Source organism: Sardina pilchardus, chromosome 16 (assembly GCF_963854185.1).
Source record: "Sardina pilchardus chromosome 16, fSarPil1.1, whole genome shotgun sequence".
Lineage (NCBI taxonomy): Eukaryota > Metazoa > Chordata > Actinopteri > Clupeiformes > Clupeidae > Sardina > Sardina pilchardus.
Window position 1 is genome coordinate 17,463,037 of NC_085009.1, and position 14,700 is coordinate 17,477,736.

The 14,700-nt window shown below is 38.3% G+C and overlaps 2 protein-coding genes across 4 annotated transcripts; both read left to right on the plus strand.

Moving 5' to 3' along the window:
- Nucleotides 1-6: 6 nt before the first annotated feature.
- On the plus strand, nt 7-7,867 carry LOC134060012 (GTPase IMAP family member 9-like). Of its 3 annotated transcripts, XM_062516582.1 has the most exons (4): nt 13-85; nt 1,592-1,636; nt 6,634-6,764; nt 6,919-7,867. In XM_062516582.1, the coding sequence occupies exons 3-4, from the start codon at nt 6,758-6,760 to the stop codon at nt 7,749-7,751; spliced, it is 840 nt and encodes a 279-aa protein (XP_062372566.1). In that variant the 5' UTR covers nt 13-85; nt 1,592-1,636; nt 6,634-6,757; the 3' UTR covers nt 7,752-7,867. The 3 variants fall into 3 exon arrangements, with proteins under 3 accessions (XP_062372565.1, XP_062372566.1, XP_062372567.1); XM_062516581.1 differs by lacking the exon at nt 1,592-1,636 and having other exon boundaries at nt 7-85; XM_062516583.1 differs by lacking the exon at nt 13-85 and having other exon boundaries at nt 1,623-1,636; nt 6,689-6,764.
- Nucleotides 7,868-9,176: 1,309 nt separating this feature from the next.
- Nucleotides 9,177-14,437, plus strand: LOC134060402 (GTPase IMAP family member 7-like). The gene is made up of 2 exons (XM_062517101.1): nt 9,177-9,236; nt 12,750-14,437. The coding sequence occupies exons 1-2, from the start codon at nt 9,230-9,232 to the stop codon at nt 13,739-13,741; spliced, it is 999 nt and encodes a 332-aa protein (XP_062373085.1). The 5' UTR covers nt 9,177-9,229; the 3' UTR covers nt 13,742-14,437.
- The last annotated feature ends 263 nt before the right edge of the window (nt 14,438-14,700 follow it).

Consider the following 14,700-nt stretch of genomic DNA (forward strand, 5'->3'; position numbering starts at 1 on the left):
CGCTATCTTGCACAACAGGTACCTGTTTGCTCATTCTCGTTGACGAGCTTCACTTTTTGCATCTTGAATAAAAGATAAATGGCAGGTGAGTAAGTTCTTCAAACTTAAGTAGGGTAAGCTTTTACATTTCCAATTTATCAATTTTAACTTTGGTATAGTGCAATATACTGATAATTCAATTAAACACAGTACACTAAAGTTTAGATCCTGTGCTGTGAAATGGAAAATATACACTTTGGTGGCAGTAAATAATATACCATAACAATGTTGAATGCAGGCTACTTCTCATCATAATTGGCCATATAGGATGGAGGCAAAAAATTCTACATGAAGTTGAGATTTTAGAATAAAGCTCATGTACTGTTTAATAAGGTTTGGAACATTAGCTAGATATGACTCACTATTCAATTTGAAAAATCTGGGGGTTATTTTTCAGATGTGTATGTTGGTTCCTTAAACGGTTATAGTGAGATGTAAAGCTGCCCTGTCTATGCACCACCTGTTTATACTTTGTATATCACATTACACTTCTGGTTAAGCCCACCTTACACTGAGAAGATTTGGGAAAGATTCTTGAAAGATTGTAGTATTTAACTAATGCCCCTCATTCAAGCTTTTACTCAAAAGACTACAATCTTTCAAGAATCTTTCCCAAATCTTCTCAGTGTAAGGTAGGCTTTAGAAGCAAACTGCATTTTGTTGTCTTTTGAGGGCTGAGAACCAAAGGGGTGTAAGTGACATTTCACCAACTTTACAGGAGAGCCAAAACTAATCTAACTGCTTTTATATGTTCACAGTTAAAGATCTTTGGTTTTTGTTCAATAACTTTCTATTTATAAATATTTTACTTATATCATTGTGTCAGCTAGAAAGAGTTCATCAAGAGCTTTCAGGTGATAACTCAATTTTGACCAAAATGTCACTTACGCCCATTTGGTTCTCAGCCCTCGCTTTGTTCTCGTACTCTGCACAATGACAATAAAGTTGAATCTAATCTAATCTGATCTAATCTCATTTTCTGAATACTGTACCAACCTGTTTTAAGACAATCCCGTGAGCCATTGTAATGTTTCAGTGCATCAACAATGCTAAAATAAAAGGCTGCGAAATAATTGAGTTCTTATAGCCTACGTTTATGTCTACAAAATCACCACTTTGAGTTTTTGGGTGCATTAAACCTTTGTAAATTCTAGTAGCCTAGATTAGAGGATTACTGTATGTTCATGAAAATCCATACATTAGCAATGGGAAAGTATTTTCATATACTGTACGCCATTAAATTATAAATAATATTTTCTTATGCTGGGTGCTTAAAAGTGATTTTTTCTGTCGGTTACTTTCACTTGCCATCTCCGAGTACTGCAATTTACTGGATCATGGAAGCCATTGCAATATGATAGGCTTAGGCTATGTAGTGACAGTTTGGCAATCAAGTCTTCAAAATAAATAAATAAATAAATAAAATAGAATGAATGAAATAGATGTAAACTTTGTAAGCTATGTTGTTATTGTTGTTGTTGTTGTTATTGATATTAATATTAGTATTATTCATATTATTATTGTTATGTTCTTTTATCTGTTATCACACCAGGACATGATGAATTGAGGCTTGTACTCATTGGTAAATCAGGACATGGTAAGAGCAGCACTGGAAACAAAATCCTTGGCGAAGATAAATTCCTTGTGGGGTCAGGTCCAAACTTCACAATAAATGAATCTGTCGCTAAAATGGAAACTATCGATGGAAGAACAGTCAAAGTATTTGACACTCCTGGACTACGCTCACTGTCTGACTATCCTAAATTTCCAGGATTTCAGAGCGCAGAGTACCTGACAGAGGTTTCACCAGGACCCCACGCCTTTGTTCTGGTTTTAAATGTGGAAGAGTTCACACAAACCGAGCAGGGAATTTTGAGGAAGTTAACAGAATCAAATTTATTGACATATACAGTGGTTCTTTTCACACATGGTAATAACTTGGGTGATAGGACCATTGAGGATTTTGTTAGAGAAAGTGCAGCACTAAGTCAATTGGTTAATCAGTGTAGTGTCCCCTGTCATGTGATCGACAATGAATTGTGGAACCAGGAGCACGAGTTCAGAAGCAACAACGTTCAGGTGGGGAGGCTGCTGAACACTATTGAGACAATGGCTAAAAATACAGGCTATTACAGTGATCCAGAGCTTCAGAGAGTGGAGAGGAGAATACAACATGAGAAGAATAATCTAATGAATGAATATGGCTATAATGAGAGAGAGGCCAGAAATGGTGCAAAAAGAAACGTTTTGAAATACCTGAAAGAGGGAGGTGATAGAGTTGACATAGGTTATCTTTTACTGAGCATTATTGGTGCAGTTGCATTAGCTGGGGTATGCTTTATGAAAAGTGACTAGTGATCAAATGACATTAGACAGTGTACTGTATACATACAGTATAGTAAAATGAAAAATATATATATGGAAGATGCTAACTATTTTTCCCATTGAATTGTATTAATCTCACTTCATATAACTGAAGCACTCTATCATTGTACAGCCTAAACATGCATCATTGTAAATATGGATGTGCTATCAAAAGTGTGATTTGGTATTGATCTTGATTATCTCTGAAGCAGTGATATTTGAGAATAGTATCCATATTTATTCTGCTATTATAATGTTAGTATTAATACACTGTACATATTATCTCTACTGTAAACCATGCCACTTGCTTAAATGTATGCTACTGGCTACACTGCACTATGTCATATGCTGCTTACACTGCATTACTTGTCTGTGCTGTCTACTGTTCATAGCACTTTTCTCCTTTTTTGTACTTCTCGTTAGATGCAAACTGATTCTGTTGTCTATGTAATTGTACTCTGCACAATGACAGTAAAGTTTAATCTAATCTAATCTAAGCAGGAAGTAAAGTTTAATCTAATCTTTCTAAGCAGGAAATGGCACAGTGTCTGAACAATATGTAAAACAAGACATCTCAAATGACTGGATATAAGACAGAAAACACAATTAAACTGAAAGTGACATGAGCATTAAATACATTTGTGCTCTTCAGAATAAATTGTCACACTGAAAAATAACACAGTAACAAAAAAGTAAGTAAAGTTAAAGGGGAAATCCAGTGTTGAATGAGTTTTAGATATGTTAAGTATGACCGTAAGCTAAAGTCATGGATGAGGGTGACCTTATCCAGACCCGAAGCATTACGAACTTAGCCAGTTTTTACCGATTCTTCGATGACACCATTTTGAATTTAAGACTCGCAGGGCAATGCTCTGTCGCTAGTTTGGAGTTTAACACGGTTTTGAGTTGGAGTTTAAAACCGTGTTAAACTCCAAACTAGTGACAGAGCAATTGCCCCGAGAAGTCTTTTGACAAACGCAAATGTTTGTGTGTGAATGAGTGTGTGTGTGAGCAAAAAGGTGTGAATGTCGCGCATAGGGAGAGAAGTTTGCTGAAATGGCAGAGTACGCAGCTGGAGTATGCACAGTCCTCCTTCCATCAACAACATGATATTTGCGTTCCTTGACAGACTTACACTGTGTCTCAAACTGCGCACTTCTGCACTTAAAATACTTAATTTGAGTGTGTGAGGGCGTTCACACTGAAATTTGTAACGATACGAAGGGCACTGCAAGTCCCCGGATGGTACACTGATAATGATCAAAAAGTTGAGTGTGGAACGATGGACACTTTTTGCCCTCAACGGACGCCATCTTGGCTATATAATGGAAGGGGAGGGAGTATTTTCAAACTCGTAGAAATCGAGGTAGAGAAATCTGAAGCAGCAGCGGTGGAAAACACACTTTACAGAGGTACAAGCAAGTTATAACATAAACTGTTCATGTTTTGACACAGTACGACCATGTCATGGTCTAATAGAGGACACCAATACAATTATATTTACAGTAAACGTTACGATCGTCATTTCCGTGAAGTGCACGGAGGTTAGCATTTGATATGAGACGACGCTATTCTAATGTGCACACTATGCCAGTAAGCACACAGTGCACATAGGGTGCTGCACGAAAGTGTACTCACGGAAGTAGTCAGTTTGAGATAGAGTGTTAGTCTCTAGTCTTAAATTCAAAATGGCGTCGCCCAGAAATCAAGTGGAAAAGAAGTATACTGTATAAACTGTGTCCTATAGGCCTACCCTCCTTTCAGCACACATGTAATGTTGCTAATGCCTCGTTTTAAATGTTAAAGGGATATTCCACCATTTGGGGAATTGAGCTCATTTTCCACCACCCCTTGAGCAAAGCAATTGATATTTCCTTTTTCCCTGTTCATCCAGCCGTTTTGTGAGTATAGCTCTAGCCTAGCATAGATCATTGAATCGGTTTAGACCATTAGCATCTCGCCTGCTAGCATCACACTTAAAAGTGACTAAGATTTACAGTAATTTTCCCATTGTCTCCTCTCAAGTTAGAAAGTGCAATAAGACAAACAGAAAAAGAAACGTGGCGATTTTCTTGGCTGATTTGACATGGAACTACACTCTCATTCTGGTGTAATAATCAAGAAACATTACAAATGTACCATGGGCACAGTGATATCACGCAGCACCTGAAAACAGTTCCTGTAGGCAACAAGCAGTAGTAGTACATGAAATCACTGCACCCATGGTATCGTTGGCATTTGTTTGGAAACCGCTCCCAAACCCCTCCCCCTCTGGAGACGAGGTTGTGCATGTGAGTGGCAGCGGCTCCATGCAGCGTGTGCGCAAACTGTGACACAGGTAGCGATTCCTCCCCCCTAACGTGATTGCTTAAACAAAACAGGGAGCACTCAATTTTTGCAAGCACGATTACAGGCTTTAGAGGGAGCTAGAGAATTTTTCCCAGCCTATTAATATTCTACTTCCAAAATTCCATGACAGTTTAAGCTAATATGACTCAAAAAATGCTGCCGACGGCAGCTCTAATCCTTAATCCTGGCATTCAGTCTTAAATTACAATATATAACAGGTGACAGTGACACTTAAGGCTGAATTAGAATGTTTACTTATACACCTCAACAATAAATTATTCTCATTTTAGTTATCTCAAAAGACAAAAGCAACAAAATACACAAACTGAGTAAGGGCCGTTTAGTCAACGCACGGAACGCAAACGCGGACGCAAACAGGCCAGGCAAGGACGCCATAGTGGACTTTGTACAGTTGAGACACTTTTTGCTTTTTGATGTTACACACAAAAATAGATAGTGAAAATAAGTGAATTTCCACATGCCATTTCACATGAAGTTTTATGAGCTTGTAGACTTCAATATTATCAATCAATAATACAAGTAGTTTATATTTTCCACAATTAGCTCATAAACATAAGGTGCATTTTTGTCTCGAATGCGTCTCAACTGTACCCTACAGTATGTGGTACAGTTGAGACAGTACCATGGTACAGTTGAGACACCCATCTTTAACGAAGTATAGTAAACTAACCGTTCATTGCAAAATGTAATGAATAAATCCCTAGCAATTGCAAAGTGTTTTTAATTTGTTAAAGGGGTTCGAAACATGTACAAAACATGTGATGCAGGAAAAGATGGCCACCGTACAAATGGAATGTTGGAGTAATGACGCTAACAATACAATGTGTGTCTCAACTGTCCCCTGCAGAGCACCTTGCACATTTCCCTAGATTTTGCAACAACCTTACATGACATAATGTCATAAAATATGACAGTTTTTAGGGCACATGATAACGTTTGTAATGATACCAATTATGTATAACAGTTTCACAAGGGTAATGAGCTATTCATTGTGGAAGGCAAACGGTGACGTCAACATTTTCTTATGAGAAAACATCTTTTGCCGATAACTTTGGATTGGAGATACTTGTGTCATTCAAATTTTCCATGATTGAAGAGGACACCAATACGCATGTGCATAGCAAAAATCACAACTTGGGCTTACTGCGCACGCAAGATATTTAAGGTGTCTCAACTATACTTGTGTCTCAACTGTACACGGTCTACCCCTACTTGCAACGTACTTGCGTCAATCCCATTTATCAATTCACAGAAGAAGTGTGGTTAAGCGACATAGATGAGGAACGTCTGTGCGAACTTATCCAAAGTATGCACTCCTCTTCCATCGCCATTTGTCACCAGTGTCCCCAAAAACGTCACCCTGAAAATGTTTTGCCACCCTGACTCTGCTACCCCCCAGCACATGAGCGACATATTGCATTTGGACGGATCAAGTGCAGCAAACAACGCGTGTGCAAGTTGCCGTGACAATACGCGCGTGAGCAAGCGTTCCTTGTGACACTTGCATACCTTGCATTGACTATGAATCAGGCCTAATAAACATTTTAAGTGAGGATAACTGTTTGATTATACAGCGTGCACATACAGTATCTGAACCATAATACATTTATAAAGTAGTCCAATAAAAAGTATAAGGTATTTTGTTCTTGCCGTCCATAACATTAACATAAAGTGAATTCGTTATTATCAGAAAATGCTACACTATACTAAGTATATGGAAAGCCTCTTGGCAGAGTGAGTTGAGTAAACTCAAACACGCAGTGCAGTTCATTTGTCTCGCTTGTCTGACATGAAATAGTAGGAGGGGTTTTGAATGAAATTTGATCTTTTGCTCTTGTATTGTTGCACAACCATTCATAGACTGTATCATGACACAGATGGCAACTTGCCTCCTACATTTTCCCCATCTGTAAAGGAGGTATGACCTCCAGCAACCCTGCTTCAGCTGTACAGTTCCATATCAGCAATCCCTCTGACAGAAAGGATGAATCGTGAGTAGCTATACTGTATGTAGAGCATATGAGTGTTACAGTGTTACTTTAACAATTTTTTTGTCCTACTGATATTATTGTGTTATTACTGTATTAAACATGTGACCATAAACCTAAGCAACACTAATAAAATATATTTGTGTTGTCTTAACAGAACTGAAGGAGATGAGAATTGTCTTGCTTGGGAAGACGGGAGATGGCAAAAGTAGCAGTGGAAACACTATACTGGGAGACAGTTCAAGCAATACGTTTCAAGCCAAGTCTTCACCTTCTTCTGTGACCAAAACATGTGAGGCTCATATGGGCCGTAGGGCTGGTAAAGAGACCTCCATTCAAATAATTGACACTCCTGGATTTTTTGACACTCGTCTGTCTGAGAAGGAGCTAGTGACTGAGGTTTTTCGATGCTTTACCATGAGTGTGCCAGGACCCCATGCCTTTGTCATTGTGCTTAGGCTGGGAAGATTTACAGAACAGGAAATTGAAACTGTAGCAAAGATAAGAGAATACATTGGAAATGATGCCTTTAGATATACTGTGGTCCTGTTCTCAAATGGCAATGATCTGGATGATGATCAGACCATTGAACAATTTGCAGACCAGAGTGTAGAGCTGAAGGAGCTGGTGAAGAAGTGTGGAGGCCGCTGTCATGTGATCGATAATAAACACTGGAACCAGCAACATGAGTACAGGAGCAACAGGGTTCAGGTGGAGAAGCTGCTGGACACCATCGAGGAGATGGTCAGACAGAATGGAGGAGGTTGCTACTCTAATCAGATGCTGCAGCTGGTAGAAAAACAAATACAAGATGAACAGAAGAAGATAGTCGAGGAGATGAAGGAAAGCATAAGTGAGGCAGAGATTAGAGAAAAAGCAAAAGAAAAAGTTACTGAAAGTCTGATAGCAAAGTTTGGTAAGCTGCCACTGTTAACTGTCCTAGGAGCTTTCCTTGGAATTGGACTTTGCGTAGCTAAAATGCTAAGGTGATGTGTCACTGCAGTACAACATGTCTACTGTACTGTGATGTTCCTATAGCTGTATGAGGTAAATAGAGAGATATGAAATAATCTAATAAAAAGTTTGTTTTGCATGCATTGTTCCCTATGATGAATATAATAAACATTACTCTTTAAAGCATGTCCCTAGGTTTTCTTTTCCTTTCTGTTTCTAGATAAGCAAATGCAATGTGAATCCAACTTTAGTCAAGGAAAATCACTTGAGCCCCTTTAAATCCTATAAGGGCAATGTAGGACAAGTCCATGGATCAGCTGATTCGATCAGCTAGTCAAATAAGGCTTCCTATCAAGTTTCAGAGTACTGGAAATACCTTCATTAATCCTCAACACATTTGCCTATCCTTTTGTTTTCAAAGCGCAAGGGTATTGATGTCCTATGTATAATGAGAATGCAATTCGTTGGATTTTGGTTTCAGTGTGAGCATTCATCTTTGTCACGCACCACAGTAGAAACTGAAAGTAAAGGGACAGTTCACTGGAAGACGCAAAATAGGTTTTAATAACTAGCAGCTTTGACACTCTATTAGTCCCCATTAGAAATGCAGAATATCACTGAACAATGATTGTCAATGCACTACAGGTAGAATGCTCAACATGAACACCTTTTGGGTATTTACCCATCCAGTAAACACCCTAGCCCTGTGCTAAGTCTGATTATTATGTTGTTGTTTTTTTCAGAGACAAGACTTTGTCACGTAATTCATAGGAATGAATGTCAACAATCAAGTTCATGGCTGTATGACACACCTGGTTATATCCCGTAACTGTCATTGTACTCTAAGGTGACTTGAGGTGACCTGCCTTTTGGAATTAATCTGTTTTTTACGTTGTCACAATTATCATGAAACTGTTTTACCCGAGGCAGACAAGCTTAACTTGTTTTGTGTTGTTATTCGGCTGGGTGTAGCCTGCACTGACAAGAAAATAAATATTTGATTGTGTGTGGGATGTCTGTTAGTAAAAGGTGTGGATTATACTGTCTGTATGTATTGGTGTATGAGTGTTGGTGTGTCTAATATAAATAAGTGGCACTGCAAGCTATGAACATGAATTATGTTGATTGAAAAACTGTACTGTGCGAAAGAAAATCCCAAATAAATATAATTATATATATATAAACAAAAAAAAATATTTTAAACTTCAAAACCAGTGGTTTGGATACTGTGGAATTGTTTTTATAATAATAATAGTAATGTTTCATAAAATATAAACTAAATTTTCAGATCCACACAAACAAGCAGTTGAAATAAATACGATTCTTATTCTCCCCACCCACACCCATGTGTGAAATGACAGGCACCTTGTTTGCCAATGCAAGGAGTGAAGTCTCCTCCCCCTCCACGCATGCCAGACAGTAAACTGATCTCACTATGCTCACTATCCTGCATATCACGCAGTTGAGCTGTCTGCACACCCATTCTTGTTGACGGGATCCACTTTGCATACTGAATGGCAGGTGAGTGCTACTTCGTACAACTTATGCATTCATATATCAAATAGATATATCAAATAATCCATATAAGTAAATGTATTGCTGTATTGCAATTGTACGCAAAATTCAAAAGGTACAAGAATCAATGTACCAGGGCTTTGAAAGTGAAAATATGTTGTGATGGCAGTATGCGTTCATTATGTCACTCTTTCTTTGCAATTTAGTTTCCGGGTAAGAACGCACATGTTAGGAAACTGAAACTATTTGACAAATACACTTTATTTTTCAAAATTTTATTATACACTAGGTCCTTATTCCAGTGTATCTATATGATGAAGTAATAACATACTTATATTGCACATAATGTATTTTTGGCCTCTCTCTTGAGGAAGGAGAAAAGGCTATGGGGTGACGTTTGGGACTCTCCCCTTGATCTAACAAGTTCAAACTTTTGACTGTAACAAGCACTTGTTACTGTATATGTGCAGTAATGATCTAGACAAACATTATATATGGCCATTGGCCAAAATTAGTACAGTATGTGATATTACATATTGGTGCTGTACATAGGATAAACTGGAAGAAGGACCCTGTAAAATGAAGTGTTACCTCAGAAGGTAATGCATGAGAAAGGACCAGTGCAATTTGCAAAGACATGGGTCCTCATTAGAACCTGGTAATACCCGAAATGATGTTAAAATACAATATGGTGTGATGGAATGACCACTTTCCCAGAATTTGTAGATGGCCCTGATAATGGGTGAGAAGTATCAATGAACGGATTCTAATTGGCTGTGTTTCAAGGCTGTTTTCTCAAAATGAGTTTCCTCTCCTACTCTGAGCACAAAGCTTACACTTCTGAAACATTCATATCAAACTTTCCAGTCTTGTACCAAACTGCATGTGCAATATTTTTTACTGAGGGGATTGTTGATATATTAGTCTTATTCTTATATGACATTTTATTCCAAAAAACATGGGGGGAAACAGTTTTTTTTTACAGGATGACAAAAGCAGAAATTCATAAATCCCTCTGTAATTGTTCTGCCATCTAAAATGAAAATACACAATGAAAAAACAATATTTTGAATCAATGTTCCCTCTAATTTTTTTCAGCACTGAGCAAAACATTTTTTTTCTGAGCGCAGGTTTTACCGCTGTGAGCAATTCGCAACCACGCGACCTGCCAAAAATGACCATGCCCCCCCCCCCCCATATATATATGGGGGGGTCATATATATATATAATTTACATGACAATAATGAGAAAGTAATTTTGTTAAAGACGGTTAATATGATGCTGCTTCATTTATAATGGTGCACTGTCACTTTAAGAGTCTTGCCGGCGCACTCTGCTGTGCCTATGGACTTCTCACAGTTTATTATAATGCTGGCTTTATTCAAAGCTCAGATGATGTGTTTTAAATTATATGCAAATTAGTGCATATTTAATTAAATAATGCATAACTTGGATATTTGAACGTTAAATTACAGAAAACGTGTAATACATTTTTTTTTTCTCATATTAGTGTAATCAACAGGGCAAGTGTCGTAGTGATATCTGCTCATTAAAACTGTTTCCCTATTCACCTGTGGAGTCTCACCTTAATCTCAAGTGAAATCAAATATTTTGAAACAATGCTGAGGCCAATGTATTAGAAATGGGTTTACAGAATACCTTGAAAAAACTATGATATTTAAATAATTAAATAATATCATTAACATAATTGTCAGGCCACCAACATTGACCAGCAGGTGGCATTGTGATGATGGTTATGCTGCTGTGCAGCATATTCAGGAGAACGTACAGCCAGTTTCCTGTACATAGATTAATACTACTCTTGGTCTAAGACATGTATGGGACCCTGACCCCTTGTTTTTTTATTTAATCCTGTTATGGTATTTATTTACCTAGAATTCCTTTTTTGTTTAGTAGCTCTATCTCATCTATTCATTTGTTTGCATGCTTGCTTATTTTTGTGTGACTGTTTGTGTGTCTTAATTTATTCTATGTATTCTCTTATACATTGTAAAGCACGAAGGATTGTGCTGCTTGGGAAAACTGGAGATGGAAAAAGCAGTTCTGGAAACACCATATTGGGGGAACACCAGTTCAGCAGCAGAACCTCTGCTCGATCTGAGACACACAGCATTGAAACTAGGGAAAAGATAATAAGTGAAAAAAGTACCACAGTTGTCGACACACCTGGACTTTTTTACACTGAGTCTCCTGATTTTCTGAAATCAGCAGTAGAGACTTGCATCACATCATGCTCTCCTGGACCAAATGTTTTTATTATTGTCCTCAGAGTTGGCACACATGGGACACAAGAGATTCAGGTGGTGAAACAGATTTGGTCATTATTAGGCAGAGAGGCCTTTAGATACTCACTGGTTCTGTTCACTCATGGTAATGATCTAGATGAGGGCCAGACCATTGAGCAGTTTGTAGAGCAGAGTAAGGAGTTAGAGGAAATGGTGGACAAGTGTGGAGGCCGCTGTCACGTGATCGACAACAAATACTGGAATCAGGACCACGAGTACAGGAGCAACAGGTTTCAGGTGGAGAAGCTGCTGAACACCATAGATAAGTTGATGAAAGAGAATGGCGGTGACTGCTACACCAAAGACATGTTACAAAAAAGTGAAGGACAAATTCTTAGAATCCTGAGAAACACATTCCTAGACATCCGGAGAAAAATGTGGCCACAAATGAAAAATAAGAAGAGATGGTTCCAGATAGCTTTAGCTTTAGGAGGTTTGTTCTGTGCCGTCAACTTTTTCAAATTTTTGAAGCTTTCCCATAAAATGGGGGCGTAAAATGATTTGCATCAACCAGGATCTTGGGTCTCTTAGAGGTGGATTCATAATGCAGTATACCTCATAATGAGCAACAGCATGTGGATAGGCATGTGATAGGCTGAGTAGAATAATAAGAGGTAATAGCAATATTTTGATTTCAAAATGTGATTTTATATTAGGTGGATGAGCACCTTAGCTGGATAAAGCATCTTTAATTAATATAGTTAAAGTAAAACCAGCTATAAAAGTCAAAGACTTACATAAATAGAAAATGTGCTTACTGTGAGTGTTATATGTGTCATGTTTCTAGATGATATTTCCATTTCAAATGATGACATTCCTTTCATGATGTATTGTACTCTGTCAAGAATAAAAACAATTATTTCCCATTACAGTCTCATACTTCTTTTCAGAACCATTGTTGTTGTGATGGATTTGGACAGTTTGGCTTCTTTTTGCAATGTGTATTTTTCTAGATCGGTTCAGATTAAACAAATCATATTTTTAAAAAGATAATAATAATAACAATATTGTTGTATTCCCTTATGATTGGATGATTTTGTTGTACTTCTGACTATCACAGAAAGTAAAAATAAAGCATCAACAATGTATATAGCACAGGTAGAAATTTGAGAACACATAGCACATTGAAATACTGTATATTATATATTCTGTATGTAACTTTGGACAAAAAAAAGTGTGTTAAATGAATACATGTAAATCATTTTCTCATCAGGGTCGAATGAGAGAAGGATAGTGCTGCTGGGGAAAACTGGAGATGGGAAAAGCAGTTCAGGAAACACCATCCTTGAAGAAAAGATATTCCCTGTGTCTAGTGGACCTAAACCCATCACACAGCAATTTGATGTCAGAGGGAAAATCATCAATGGGAAGAAAATCAAAGTAATTGACACCCCAGGATTTTTTGACTCAGATTTAGCTGATGAAACCTTGAGCCCTGAGATTGTAAAATGCATCTCTGAATGTTTACCTGGCCCCCATTCTTTTGTGATGGTGCTTCGTGCCGGTAGATACACCTCACATGAAAAGATGATTATCAAGCGCTTCACAGAGACATTCGGGGAGGACTTCTTCAAACACACAGTGGTATTATTCACCTGTGGTGATAACCTGGACGATTGTCAGAGGATTGAAGAATTTGTCGAGGAGAGTGAGGAGCTGAAGGTGCTGGTGCAGAAGTGTGGAGGCCGCTGTCATGTGATCGACAACAGGTACTGGAAGCAGGAGCACGAGTACAGGAGCAACAGGGTTCAGGTGGAGAAGCTCCTGAACACCATCGAGGAGATGGTCACACAGAATGGAGGAGGATGCTACACTAATGAAATATGGCAAAGAATTGAGGAAGATGCACAGGCTGAGGTTAAGAGACTGAGGGGTAAGCAGAAGGGAAACCTCAGTGATGCCATCAGACAACAGGCTACAAAAAGTGTTTTAGATAGACTCTTGATAGAGTTGGCAGGGATCTCCACAGGTGCAATTATAGGAGGTGTATTTGGTTGCATTTGTGTGAGTGGTTTAGGTCATGGAGCAATGTTGGTTGGGGGTGTTTCAGTCATTGTAGGGGGTATCTTTGGGCACGAGGGAGCTCAAGATGCAGAAACACCAAGTGAAGCAGTGAAGAACACAGTTCAAATAACTTGTGACACTGCACAATTTGTCATATCAGGCATAGAAAAAATTCAATTGGAGAGACAAATGAAGAAGTAGCCATAGTGCTCTACCGGTTCCAGTTTTCCAGAATCTTTTTCCTTTACTCTGCAGCCCTGATGCCTTCACCATCTCATGCGTGGATTTCTGCAATGGTGTCCTGTGGAGTTGTAAACCGGCTCCAAACCACCTGCCTGTGGTTTCACTTGTACCAAGCCCTGGCAGCATATGACCCCCACATGCACTTTCAGTGGCTTCCAGTCAAGTCACTCCTCCTCCCCACCGAGACCCTAATTGACCTATACGTTACCTATACGTGTCCACCCCTACACCTCATCCTGAAATGCGAAGTCTACGGACAAGTGCTGCACTCCCACTCTTTGGAACTCATTCCCATCTGATATCTGCAATCATGCAATGCCATTTCCCTGGATATATCCCCCCCCCCCCAGCATGCATATTTTATGCGTTCTTTCCCCCTATCTTCCCAGAACTTGTTATATTCCGTTCAAATAATTTGGTTAAATAAAAACATGTCTAGAACACAACTAAGTAAGTATGCAAGCAAATGCCTACAATTACATCTACGGTTGAAATGTTCAAACATAAATTCTACATCATCTTTTGGCTTTTCATCTTAGTTTAACTATGAGAAAATTAGGGGGACATCCAACCTTCAAGAGAAGCAAATGTGTTCTGAAAATAATAATTTATTTTCCTTTTGTTGAAATCAAGGTCCATGGATGAGATTGCTGTGCCTGTTAAAATAAATGATACAAATGTCAAACTTTATCTTTTTATGTTTTCTTATCTTTATTATCTTTCACAAAAGTGTACTAATTTCCAAACACGTCAACTGTGAATTTATATTGCACTACTTAGTGATTTTGACACTGTCAGCAGTGTGTTGGTATTAGCACCATATTACAGTTTTTTTCAATTGTTTACACGCAATTTTTCAAACCAGGTTCTTTTTAGCAAAATATAAGCGCAGTTACAGTAAACACCACACTCAGTTT